Below are 13,888 nucleotides of genomic sequence, written 5' to 3'. Positions count from 1 at the left end.
GGAGACGGCAGCGCCGCTCCTTCCCGCAGCCCCGGGGGACCCCCCGCCGCCGCGCCCGGCTCCCCTCACCCTCCCCGCGCCGAGGCGGGGAGGCGCCCGGCGGGTCAGCGCGCCCCCTCCTCGCTGGCGGCGGCCCGGGCCGCCTCCCCGCCGGGCTCCGCCGCCATCCGGCAGCGAGGGCGGGACGCCGGACCACCGCCGCCGCGGCCATGGCGACGGAGGGTGAGTGCGGGCGGCGCCGGGGGCGGGGGCGGCTTCCCCGGGGAGGCGGCTGAGGCAGCGGCCGCGCCCTTCCCCGGCCGGCGCTGAGGGCGAGGGGCTTTCCCTGCGCCGGCCCGGGCTGAGGGGAGCGGGGCGCTGAGGGGGAGCCGGGGGGACGGGCGCGGCGGGGTGAAACCGGGCCCCGCTGCGGCGGGGCTGCTCCTGTGGGGACCCTCCGCGGCCGCGGGGCCCGGCTGGGCGGGAAAAGGGGGTGTGTGGGGTGTCCTCCTCCTCTTCCTCCTCTTCCCCTTCCTCCTCCTCCGTATGGAGGCCTGGCGGCACCGCCCGGGCCGGCGCGGGCAGTGCCCCCCCCTCCCGTCGGCGAGGTCTCACAGGGAATGGTGGTGGTGGTGGTGGTGGTGGGGATGGGGATGGGGATGGGGATGGGGATGGGGATGGGGATGTGATGGTGTGTGCTGCCTGTGCCCTCCACACTGGAAGAGACGAGCAGGTGGGCAGACGCGGACATGAATTTTAGGGAGAATAAAGAAATAGGAAAGCCTACTTTAAAGATATTAATGAACAGGTGGTGTTGTAATTATGGGAGACAGATAATGACAGAACCATGATCTGTGTGCTTCTTTGCTTGCAGAGGCTCGGAGTTGTTGGGTTTTCTGACCATGCCACAACACAAATGATTTCAGGGATGATTGCCGTCTGGTCTTTGATTGGTGAGGTTGTTGCCTGATGGCACGTCCGCCCTGGCTTAGGTCTTGGCCATAGCAGTGGTGCTGCTGCACCGAGGGCAGGTGTTTCTCTTAATAGTTCAGATAACGGCACCAGCGAGTAAAAACATGAATTGCTACTGTTAGCCAGGGTCCTGGTGGTCTCCTCCTGATTTACTGTAGAAACACCAACATCAGTGCTTACTGGGGATTGCTAGGTTGATTTTGCTGTATATTTTGTCAGGTTGGGGGAAAATAATCACGTGGGCCTTTAAGAGATGTCAGTAAGGCACATACCAGTTCAACGTGGCACATACCAGTTTATAAGCTCTTGGGAACAAAATTCTAGGCTTGAGCTTTTCAAAAAGGTTGGACTTGGTGGGGAGTCTAATTTCTCTCTTCCTTTTGTCATTTGGTGATGTTCGTGTGTGTTTGCTCTTCCTTGCTTCCATTTGAGGCTCTGTCCCTAAGGAAGGGTCATCTCAGGCGAGGCCCAGGCTGATGTGAGGTGGACTCGTTTAGTGCTTTAAGGTGGCCGTAGGAGAATGAGGAACTGCCTAGTTTGTTCAGAGTAATGGTACGTCTATATCTAGCAGAATTTGTCCTTTTATTAGTTGGATACTCAAAGCAGAGATCCAAAGGCACTGATAGTGCTCAGTACATAAATGAATTATCATTAGTTTATATTTTATAGCATTTTACAAATTAATAAAAATATTGTGAGTTGGCTTCTCACCTCTGTTCCTGCTGCACAAATATGAAATGGATAATTATACAATATTTAATTAGACATCTTTCTGACCCAAAAGTCAGCAGAGCTATTGCTTTGTTACTCAAACAAGAACAACTCTGTCTCCTCCAAATGCTTACATGAGGTATCATTTATTTAATGTACCTCTTCATTTAATGTACCTCTTCTTCTGGTAGTAGGCTGAGGTGGTTGGTGGGTGGCTGATGAGGGTGTGGGGCAGCTGAGCTCGCACCACCCCGACGCTGGGCTGTTGGTTTTGGGGTCTACAGGGTGCTTGGATCAGCTGTGTGGACAGGCTCTCCCAGCCTGGGGTTATAGCTGGCGTGAGAAGAGCAGCAAGTGAGATTTCATTTCGTAGTTTGTAGCTCTGAGCATCCAGAAGGTTGGTGTCCTTTCTAGCGAAGGAGAATTTGAGGAGTTTTCTGCTAGCATTTTAGCTCGGTCACATTATGTTTTTTTTTCCTCTTATTGTAAGTGTGAAGGGATTGAACCAAGAAAGCAGCGAATGGAACATTAAGCAGTTTTTTACGATGCTGTAAGTTAACTGCTCATAAACCTAACATATATGAGGGATGGGATTCACCATGAAGTATGATCGGTGCGTTGATCATTGCAATGGTGAAGTGTTGATACACTGACTGTAAGTGTAATAAGGCAGCGTGGAGACACATGCATCGTTTTACCATTCAGCTGATGAAGCTTTGGTGTGGATCATTATTTCCCAACCTGCTTTTAGCTGAGCTTTGCTTGAGAAAGTTAGAAGTGTTTGTTCTCATTGGTTGCTGTTCCTCATAGTTCCTTCTGTGTGTTGCTGTGCTGGGGGCTGCCACCTCCTCTCACAGGGCTACAGTGAGACCAAGCTAACAAACCCTGCTACGCTCATCTGACTTGGTCCAGAGCCATTGGAGTACTGTTGTTTTGTGCTCATTTTGTGTGCCAGTCCAGATCCGACAAACTTCTTTTTTTCCTCCCTGCTCTGTACCTCAGCCTTAGTCGTCTTGTCTTTAGAGCTGAGATAGTTGCTCCGGGGTGTACTGCGTTCAAGGCTACCTGTGTGCTTTGCATTCACTGGGTTCCTTGGTGGATTGCAATATGTGATCTTGGTAAGCACATCTAACAGTTAACCCTGATCTGGTTGAAAATTACTAAATGTTTTGATGGAGAAGTAATAGCCTGAAGATGACCTGAGGGAAGCCTAATAGTAAAATGAATAATCTGGCACTCCTTGGACTTGGTGTACTTGTATTAAATTCCACTCAAGTATAAACGATGATTTTAATTGAAGTGGGGAAATGTGGATTGCTCTGTTTAGCTTTATATCCAACAGGCACCTTAGCAGATGCCAACCCTGCCTGTACTTGCACAGAGCAGTGGGACCATTGGCAGAACTGGGTTTTTTGTTGATCGGGGAGCTTTGGGAGGAGCAGGAGCATCCTGATAGCTCAGGTAGTGTTGACTTCTGTCCTTGTATCAGAGTTGTTCCTCAGAGAAGGGAATAAGAGCCACAGGGTCTCTCTTCTTCTGTGATTCTGGGCTGCCAGAAGAGGTGGTGGTGATGACTTGAGGTGACCAGAGATATGTGTTACAGCAGTCTGCTCTGATTTTTGTTATTAAATAATTCATTGTTCTTGCTGGCTGAAGGATCAGAAATGAGGAAGTTTGGTCTCCAGTAACTCTGGCATCAAACCGAATTTGAAATGAGTACAGCTTGGACACAGTTCATCTTACTGCTAAAAAGAACAAAATACAGTGGATCATTTGAATACATTTCTAATACTTCTAATGGTATTAAATATGGTATCCTTATGGTATTAAGTATGTTCTGTACAATTTTAAACTAAAAATCTCCCAAGAGAATGTATTTAAAAGAGGGAATATGAGTTCAGAGTAGGTTTTAAATACTGGAAATATATTTGCTTTCATTTGAAAGTTCATGTCATTCTACCTGTGTTTTCTTTTTCCTGGCCTAGGAGGTGTAGAGAAACCAGCAGCGTTACGGGGATGCCCATGGTCTGTGGCATTGGAGCTTAACCGCGTTTCACACCAGTAACCCTGTTCGTTGCATGGATGATGAGTGTGCTGGCCATATTCCACCCCAAGGGCAACTTCACTCTGCTAATGGTCTGTTGGTTGTTTGAACAAGCTCTTAATTAAACAATCCATACCTATGTATTTGTATCACTTCATGTACATGGGTATCACCGTGATGTAATGCGGCACTAATCCTTATTAGTGCAGTAATAAGATCCCAGGAACAGTAACTGGATCCTGAGTGAATTATTCTCCTTAAAGAAGATGCTAGGAAGGGGATGCGGGTCTGGTATAGCAATACAGAGGAGGATACTCTTGTTCTCGTGGCTCTTAAGATCCTTGTTACTATGAAAATACAGGCAAGACTGGTAGGTGCTTTGTTTAAAAAAAAAAAAAAAAAAGGTGAATAAACTACCAACAACAGTCCAGAGTCTTGTTGATTACCTTCCTGTGTCTTTCTGGATGGCATGAAGATGCAGCTCTTGAATTTTTATGGTGGTGTTAGGAGTTAGCATGCCTGACGCGCAGTCTGGAAAAATAGATAATGTATTGCAGCTCAGCGTCTCTCAGGTGAAGGTGAAAGTCTGTTTTGTGGCAAGGGTGATCCCTCAGTACTGTGTTTTCTCAGGGCATCATAGCAGAGTGAGCTCTGTCTCCTGTAACGTGTGGTGCGGAGTTACTCAAAGAAGAAAGAGCCTGGAGGAGTTGTTCTGCAATAAGCTGTGGTGGTCGGGGTCTCTCACCTCAGGCCATGACTCAGCTGCCGTTGTGAGCCGGTTGCCCTAGGAAATTACTTTCTGCACCTGTATGCTTGATGCCTGACTGTAAAATTGCATATAGCTGTGGAAGGCTTTCTCGAATACTGCCACGCTGGTGCGTATCATAAACCTGCTGTTGGAAAATAGTCAGAGCTGTTAGATTCTTTTTTTTATTATTATTATTATTTTGTTTATTACCTCTCTTGTTTCATTTTGATCTAGGGTTGCTTAAATCCTTGCTAATAATAGACCTGCATCACATCTGGCTGTGCAAAATCTTGAAAAACGCCTGCGTTGTGGAAAATATTGATTGCAATTGTATGTTCTTTTCTAAATACACGAAACAGTCACTTTTATAAAGAGCTTGTATTTGTGCTTATGCACCCATCCCCATGAGAAAACATGGAAATACATAGTCAGACTTCAAAATAGCTTGCAAAATAAATTAGAGAATATTTTAAATCAGTTTCCTTCCTGTTTTGATTCAAGTGGGGAGAATATTCCAGGGGTGCTGCCTCTGCAGAGAGTTTGTTTTGCTCATTGTTATTCGCAAAGACAGGGAACGTCATATGCCTAGGAGGAGAGGATGGGGAGTGCTTCAGATGAAGAACTGGGATGCAGTTGCAGGAGCGTAGGCAGTGTTCCTTCTTTGACAAAATAAAAGCTAAAGGGCCACTAGGCTTGTGGACCCCAGAGCCAGGCTTTTTGTAAACATTTTTAGAGGTTTGAAGACACAAATAGGGTACCAAACCAAGCATTTTCGAGCGTGTAGGACACGTTAAAACAAATCTGGTGCAGGAGCTTTGCTGATAATGGCTGTAGCACTGATTTAGTATGTTTAAGTCACACTGAAATGGGTCCTGTTCAGTGCAGATGGGCAATTAAGGAGGAGATCTTGCGAGTGTGGTGGTGCATCTGTGGATGTGCTGGGGCCCCGTGCAGGAAGCACTGCAGCGACGAGAACGCTGTGAGCTGTGTCAGGGTTTGCAAAATGAAGTGCTGTGTCTTGCCTTTGCTCTAAGTAGTGATGCCAGAACTTCCTGAGGGACCCATCTGCAGTAGTCCGTATCGTTTACTGCGTGTTACTTTCTTGAAGTGTTCTTTTGGTTCCCATGCACGTGGGAAACAAGTGTGTGCCATCTGGTCTGCTTAAGTCCTTCCATGGTGCTGCTTAGCTGTAGAGATGACTCTTATGTAAATAGGAGTAGTCATAATTACCAAGGGAGGTTATCTAAAAACATCAGGCAGCTTTATTTTGAAAAGTAGCTTCTTATGTGCCTTAGATAGGCTGACGTCATGATCAGTGGGGTTAAGCAGTCATTAAGGAGACCTTGTGCTCACTTTCCATTTGTATGATGTATTGCTGACGGCTCTGATTGTGCACTGAGAAGGTTTGATCAATTATTCAGCAAGGGCTTGAGTTTAATCTGTCTTGGGGCGAGGAAGACACTAACACTACAAACTGGTGCGGTTAGTTGCTATTTAGGCACTTGGACTTTGCACTGACTGTTCTTTGTGTAGTTTTGGGAGATGAATGCCCGCTCAGAGGCGGATATAGTTATCAACCATTTATCCGACATGTATGCACTCAACGTATTACAGTGGTTGTAAACAAATCAAATTAGACCTGTTTTAATCAGTCACTCACGGATACTATGTTAGCTGTGCTATCCGGAGTGGACTTTTTCCGTGTTACGTGTAAGATAGACTGATGTTATCAGTCAGCAGTGTGACCAGCTGCAGCACTCAGTTAAAGCAATGAAAAGGGACCTTTGTGGCAGCCTTCTCAGTAGGTATGAGGAAGACGAGATGCCATTTATGAAGTCCCAAGAACAGCAGCTCATGGGAATCAAAATGGAAAAGATTAGGAAGGGAGTTGAAAGAGTACGGGTAGATTGCAAAGAGCATATCCATATAGACATTGTACAAAAACTAGGATGCTTCCTCTGTGTGAAACCCCAGAGCGAGTTCTGAGACAAGAAGATGTCCTGATTTTAGGCCCAAGGAAATTCAGAGCTGTGCTTTTAGCCATGTTGAAGTTTCAGCTGATTCAGAAGATGTACAGCAAGAGCACTGGAAAGGCATGCCAAGATCTCGTGTGGGTGGAAGGGTAAGCCTGGAGTGGAGGCAGAGCTGTGGGTCATGAACAAAAAATAGAGGCTGAGACTGGGAGTAAGGTGGAAAAGAGAAGAAATAATAGGTCTTCTAGGAAGCTCAGGGAAATGGGGAGGACATAGAGGAGGAAAGGAAAATCATGCAAAGGAACAGTTGGAGGTGTGAAAGGAGGGTTGCATAAGCCAAGAGAGGGTCTGATTTCAAGAACAAAGTGTGTGCATCAGAAGCAACTGATGGGTTGAGGAGGATGTAGACAGAGTGTTGGCCGAAGAAAGGGTATTGGAACAGTATCATGGAGCCCACTCTCCATATACAAACACAAAATTACACTTATTCCTGCCTCTGTTTGTGGGATCACAGCTGCATTGCATGCGTGTGTGGAACAGCTGGATGGCATGTTTTAATTAACACAGGCCTAATTTCTGGCTTGGAATAAATTGTATGATGTTCCCTGGTGAAAGCTCCCAATGAGAAGAGTGCAGGGGGTCCAAGCAGCACTGGGGAAGGGTGAAGATGGAATGGGGCTGGTTTATTTTCTTTCTTAGGGTACCTCTCACCATTCTGACCCCTCCGTTTTGCACGTGCCTTTCATGTCTCTCTTGGCCCCATGCAGGAGGCCGGGAGTTGTGTTGGGCATCAGTCCTTCCTCTGCCGCTGACTTCTTCAGAGACCGTGGCATTTGGCTTCCCCTCCGTGCATCTGTTTCTCTTTGCTGTTTCTGTAGTGCTCTGTAATGAAACGTGTTATATGTAAGCTAGGTATTATTATTACCACCTATGTTATTATTATTATTGAGCTTTTGTGGCTCAAACGTACAAGATACTGTGTGCCTCCAAGGAGTGAGGGGTCAGCCTTAATTAGCCTTCATTGGCTTTGATAGGATTTGAAAGCGTCTGGGAACTTGTGGATACTGCTTATTCCTACAGCTGGCAGACATGTTCTCAGATGGCTGTTACTTTAAAAAAATACAGTTTTGTGAATACCAAAACTACTTAATTTGGTGAAAAAAGGAGTTTTGAGACACTTTGGCAGTTCTTATGAAAATGGGGAAAATCAGTATGCGGTTTACATCTCAGAAGCATATTCAGATAATGTACATAAATTAAAAAAAAAAATCCTCCAAATGTCTCCCATCGCGTCGTCCTGAGAACAAAGTGCTTGCACAGTTGAAACAAAAATGTGTGGTGACTGAACCTGTGGTATCTCACTGTGATTGAAAGAAAAAAGCTTTCAAAAAGAATTTATTGCTCTTTGGTGTGATACTTTCTGTTTTCCTAAGCATCAGCTCTTCAAGGCGGGGGGGGGATTCTGCAGATGGAGGGCATCTGTACACTGCTGATTCCTGCTGGTATTGTGAATTTGGTCAGAAGATAAGCATTTGTCTGCAGCAAGTAATTTGTAATAAATTTTTCTCTTTTTCAGTATTTAATTTTGCTCTGAGACAGGGCAGCGAGGCTTGCAGCAAAGAGTAAATCTGAGGAGCGTCTAGTCGAGGCCACAAGCCCTGCCAACAAACAGACCGGAGAGGAGGTGGCAGCTCCATGACCTGGTACACGAAGGTCTGTGGCTGCCTTGCAGGCACTCCCTTTCTGCAGTGTTTGCCTGGCTGGCATATTGCGGGCTGTTCCAATAGTTTATGCTGTTTAAGCTGGTAAAGTGAATTATTAATTAACTAATTAACACACAGCCCTGGTTCACAGACAGACGCACGTGTGCCTCAGGTATTTGTGCGCTGGTGAGACGGGCATGGCTTGCCTGGGAAGCAGAGGGGGGACCGGTGTCCTGCTGTGCTCTGCACTGTCACATGGCTGGCTGAAAGAGGTGGCAGCATCCAAGGGAGTTTTGCAGCGTTTGCTCTTCACCTCCGTGTTTTGTCATTTCAGGTGGGATTGCAGTTCCTGACGCAAAGATCTCTGGAGTTTTGTGGGGTCTGTGTATTGCTAAGATACAGTGACCATTCCTTTTTGATGGACTACTTAAGAATCGAAAGCCTGACTAATTGTCTGCCCATACCTCATTGTCTGCTGTGTCTGTGTGTTGGCTGCAGATATGATATACCTGCTTCCTTAGACCTGTGTTTCAAAGACTTTAGTGGTGCTTAGTGGTTTTAGACCAGATGCTTTAGTGGCTTTGCAGTGAGCTGTAACTGAAGTTACTTGGTCAGTGTTGTGTTTACCCTCTCTTGAGAGCTAACAGTGAACTACACACAGCCTCTCTTAGCCGTCAGTATAAATTGCTGCTTGTGCACGGGATGTTTAGTCGAGGTGTGCTTTGCAGTGCAGAAGGAAGTTAGGCACTGATGTTGCTGGCCTGATGGATGGAGGGGAAAGGTTTTTTTTAACAATTGGTTAACAAACTATCAGTAACTGTGAGCCAGGATGGTCGTTGGTAGGAGATGGCTCTGGCTAGTCGTGATCAGGAAACACAGGTTTTTGTAAAACAAAGTGCGAGTAGAAAGTTCCCCTCTGGGAGAGTATTATAATGTGGTTTCTCAAGTTCTGAGGTTATTGATTGGAGAAAAGCACGGGAAGGAGCTGGGGGTGGGGGTGGGGGGGGTGGCGGAGGGTGGGGGAAGAGGACAGACACTAAGCTAACAGAGGCCTTTGGAGAAAACAGATACTTGCTTCTGTGAGCAAAGATCTCCTTCAGTGAAATTAGGATGAGGGTCCTGCCTATAGGCTGAAGTAAGATATATGTGATTATAAATGCGGTTTTCCATAATATCTTTAAATGCCCCTCCAAACCAAGTAACTGTGTTGTTTAACACTTGAGTTGTAGTAAATAAAAGAAAAAAATCACTTGGCCCAGTTTCTGAGAATTATTTCAGTGGACCCACAGTCATGAGACTTTCCATCACGGAGGACAGGGCAGGCCTTAAATTGGGGAGTGGGATTCTCTGGCAAAACGAAACATCCCAAGGAAGTTCAAAAATACTCACACAGCAGCAAAGCCACTGCTTGAGTCGATTTGGGAGATGTTAGTGCAGGACTTCTGTTTGAAGAAGGCTTGTCTTTCTATGACGAGCACTAGTTGGAATATTTTTGGCATATGTCAGAACTGTATCCAGATCTCAGGAGCTTCCAGTGAATTTCTGAGAAGATGTAGTAGCTTTCCTATATTGAGGCTGGCTTGAGTTTTTTTTCTTTGTTTGGGTGACGGTTTTTTTGGTACTCACTTGTACTGGACAAAATGAGCCTAAAAGCTCATCAAACAATGGCAGAAGGGGAAGAAACACTGTCTGTTCTTGAGTGGGTATTTCTTCTCTTGTTTCCTAGTGACTATTTGGAACCAACATTTTCTGTCAATAACTTTTGTTGAAAATACTTAAGCTTTGCTGTTTGAAGCCCGTTTTGTGTAACATGCTATAGTTACGCTTTGTGCTTAAAAACTGAGTCAACCCTGAAGAACAACACTGTCACCATAAAAATCACACACAAAATGTTTGATGCGTGGGAGTTTTTTTGTCGTCTTTTTTGTTTTGCAGCAGTTGAAATCCTCCGATTTTCTTTCTAGAGGAGCAGATGAAAGGAAAGAAGGCATTTTTTTTCATTGCCACAAGGACTAAAAAGTTATTTGTTATAGCAGCTGAGATTCTCACCCCATCATTTGCTTCAGGATCCACACATTTAGCTAAAATACCTATTGTTGTTTGATGAAGGCTTAGAGTTTAGTTGGTGAAGTTGTGATAGTTGTGTTTAAACAGTCCTTTAAAAAAACGTGCATGCTCCATGAAGCTTGGGTTACTTTATTTTCTAGTTGCAAAAACGACTTTAGAAGTTCTATACCTTTGACCGTGCAATTATATTCATCGGCCCTCATGTGGGTGATACAGCTGTGTGGGGAGCCCAGCTGAGAAATGAGTCCAGGCGGTTTTGTTGCTGTACTTCGAAGTAAATGCTTGTTAAGGTTTTACTGAAGCTGTAATAGATGAGATGTACAAATGCTCATAGCATTTTGCCGCGGTGCTTTGGGTTTTGTTCTGAAGTTTGAATTACTTGATTTGTTACCTGCGTTTCAGTGTAAAATTAATAAGCATTCCCCCCAAATTTGGATTTTATATGGTTGTATATGGTGTATCATAGGCTTTTCAATGGAAGCAGAGTGCATTTCATGATCCTGAAGTCAGAAGACAGCCTGTAAACAAATGAAGGTGTATTCCTATTGCCATAATTTATGTTGGGAAGTTCTATTATGTTTTTTAGGGCAGTCCACGATGAGGGATCTGACAGCCTGCAGGCTTTTCTGTCTATGCTATTCATGATGCTATGTATCAATGGTGGTCAACCTACGTGGCTCCAAGAGCCAAAACCCAACATTTTCATGCAAGTGAGAACCATATGATGTACACCTAATGCCATGGAAAGCCATAGTAAGGGACACTTCATGGCTGGGAAAATACAGTGATCCCACTGCTAAGTTACAGAGCCTTGACTGTTTGTACCTGATGATCCTCTCATTTAAGCCCAAATACTGGCAACCTCCCACCTTTTTGATTACCCAGGAACCTTATGGCTGGCCACGTGACTTGGTCTGTCCAAAATGACAAAACCCTCCAAAATGACCAGAGTCGTAATTTAGTGAAGACAAATGGAAAGTGCTACCCTGAAGGAGGAGTCCTCAAACTGATGGTTATACTGGCTATGCTGATACAACTCAACATGTCCCAGTTTAGTGCTGCTCATGGATTTCCTCTTTATCACTGGGGCAGGTGGTAGTATGTGATGCGAAAGTCAGGCAAGAGATGTGTTGTTCCCTGCCACTCTAAAAATTTGTTTATGTGTATCTGAATGATAATGCCCTCAGGCCCTGTGAGGAGGTGAAGATTAAAGTGTTGCCACGTGCTCCAAAACCACGACCCAGGCCATGCAAGCCTGTAAGCTAATGTTGAAAAATCAGTAGTTTCAAGTCTCAAGAAGAGCATGTGTCTTGACTGACTCTGTGACTTTTAGTCTGCCTATCTCTGGTTTTCAGATATTTCTTCTGCAAACATGTGAGCTAGAAACAAAAATATAAAACAAAGCTGAGTTTCTCTTTTGTGATGACATGGTTCCAAGTGTTACAGAGTTAAGAAGTACACCAAATAACTTAAATCTGATAGCAACTAGGGCAACAGAGCTGCAGGTCCCTTTTGTAGGGGAAAAGGAGTGGAATAAAGGTTTCCCAAAAGGTAATCTCAGGGGGGTAGGAGGGATTCTTGTGAGCATACTTGGTTTCAGTGCTTCCTCAGCAAGAACTGTGTAGGAAACCTAGTCGCGTATTTGCCCTGCTGAAGGCACAAGGACCAACCTCCAGAGCTCTGCTTTTCCCCTGTGCTTTCCCATTGCTTTCTTGCCTCTTCCCAGTTCGGATCTTTACTCTCCTTATCTTTCCCTGTCTCTTGCCTGGCAGAGGGATGCCATCAGAGATTCTGCTGTTGCTTTGGTTTGTGTTTTGTTCTCCCTTTAAACCAGGGGAAGGAGAGCTGTGTAGAGCTGGCCCCTTAGGAAGGAGAAGGAGCAGTTGCTCATACAGTGTTGCTCAGCAGCCCTTGTCTGCCAGGAGTCATTGAGCATCATTTGTGAGTGTCCCTTGCTGAAACCAGTAGATGAGTTCTAGGCAGTCTGTGACTTCTCGAGTTCATTTGGAGCATTAAATACATGACTAGATGATTCCAGAGTTGGGGCAATGGAAAATTAGGAGTTGGGCTTGGCTTGCTTGCTCATGAGTTGGTGACACTGGAGGAATGTTTTCTTCCTAGACACTGCAGCAAGATCCATGATGAGCTCTCATCAGACCATAAACAGAATAGTCACACAGATACAGTGGTCAGCCAAGTGCTTCCATGGGAAACCCTGCAGCCAGCAGCCTGAGTGTGAATCACAGTCAATATGAACATGGAGCAGCATACTGTGGAGGTGCGCCCCTTTCTGAAACTGGAAAGGGGAGCCTTCAGGCTCCTGGACTGTTGCCCATGTTCTCAGCAGTTAGCATCAGCAAACGCTGGAGCACGAGCAAGAAGTCAAGATTGCATTGTCCCAGGTAACTCTCACTAATGCGTGATGGAGTTGCGCTCCTTTGGTCCATTAAGCATTTAAATGGAGCAGCTTCAGCAGAGTGTACTGAGGGTTATTGTTCTCCAGGAGGACTCCACAGGCTAGGGCAGTGTGGATGCTGGGGTTCAGATCCTTCTAGGCAAACCCAGAACTTCTGAGTTTGTCTTGTAGCCACAGCCACGCAACTGCTGGAGGAAAGGGGATGCCCGCTTGATGTTAGAGGGAGCTCCATCTTTTTGGTAATAGAGAAGCTCATCAGGAAACAGAGGCATAAGTTTCTCTGTCATGGGTTGTGGGAAGGATGAGGTATGAGAGAGTTCTGCTGATTTGGTTAATGCTGTCACGGTTTCTGTGAGCAGGTGGGTGCCTGGGGAATTTTAATGCAAAAATGTCAGATCCCCTAGGATTAGGTGTCAAGTGACTGATGATTTTGAGGGCTGCAGTTTTGAATTTGGTACCTAAAGATAGCAATTGCGTGGGACTTTGTCACTGATTTCCTTTGAGAATCAACACTTTTCTGAGAACTTTAACTTTGGGATTCTGTTGGCATTCAATTCTAGTATGTAAATATTCATTCACCAAATCTCACTCTTTTGTGCTCTAACCCCTTTGCCTCCCTGTAGCATATACAGTGTAGCTTCAGCTAATGGAATGACAATAGGTTACATGATGCAGAGCAGGGTGAGGAGTGTAAGGCCTAAACTGCACATGGCTAGCAATGTGTTTGTACTGTGATAATCACAAGGTAGCAGATGTCTTGCCCTCTCTTTTTATTTTTCTTTTTGAAACCCACTCCACTTATTATAATTACTTGGGCTCATCATGAAGGCAAAAATAGCTTCTCTATTTAAAGAGAACAGATGGTTTTTCTAATGGTTTTTCCTTAACATTGAATGAATTGTGGTTGAGTCAGAAACTGCCAGCCCAGAAACGTATGTTTTCATTAGAGAAATGCTTGATTAGGTTAATTGAGTGTGATTCAATGTGATGTACATTTGGCCAACTTAAAAGCTTTCCAACTTTGTCTTGGATGGAGATAACAGTATCTCAGTGTTTGCAGTTTGCTCAGTAGTTTGCAAAAACATTGCCTAAAGAGTAACGAAACATTGAGGGGACACTACTGCATTAGTGGACTGAATATAATCTTTTGTAAAAAAAAAACCAAACAAAAAACCACCAAAAAAACCAACCAAACAAAAACTGCAACACAACTCCTGCTTCATTTTTTAGAACAATGCAAACAGGTAATGTACACTTAAGTCATGTCCGGACATA

At 45.2% G+C, this 13,888-nt stretch overlaps 1 protein-coding gene across 8 annotated transcripts in view; it reads left to right on the top strand.

The window, feature by feature from the left end:
- Positions 1 to 13,888, top strand: part of SYT16 (synaptotagmin 16) — a 135,713-nt gene continuing 121,825 nt past the window's right edge. For 7 of the 8 annotated variants that reach the window (XR_010070857.1, XR_010070856.1, XM_063333569.1 and 4 more), the window contains exon 1: positions 1 to 222. Coding sequence is in view for 1 of the 8 variants with exons in the window: in XM_063333569.1 (XP_063189639.1) it covers positions 210 to 222 (13 nt within the window). In the remaining 7 variants the exon portion in view is untranslated. Of the gene's footprint in view, positions 223 to 3,673; positions 3,799 to 13,888 lie in introns of those variants that run through there. The other variant, XM_063333564.1, reaches the window with a different exon arrangement.

Source organism: Chroicocephalus ridibundus, chromosome 4, assembly GCF_963924245.1.
Source record: "Chroicocephalus ridibundus chromosome 4, bChrRid1.1, whole genome shotgun sequence".
In the NCBI taxonomy this organism is placed as follows: domain Eukaryota; kingdom Metazoa; phylum Chordata; class Aves; order Charadriiformes; family Laridae; genus Chroicocephalus; species Chroicocephalus ridibundus.
The sequence above is the reverse complement of the archived record's forward strand: the minus strand, read 5'-3'. Positions and strand labels throughout refer to the sequence as shown.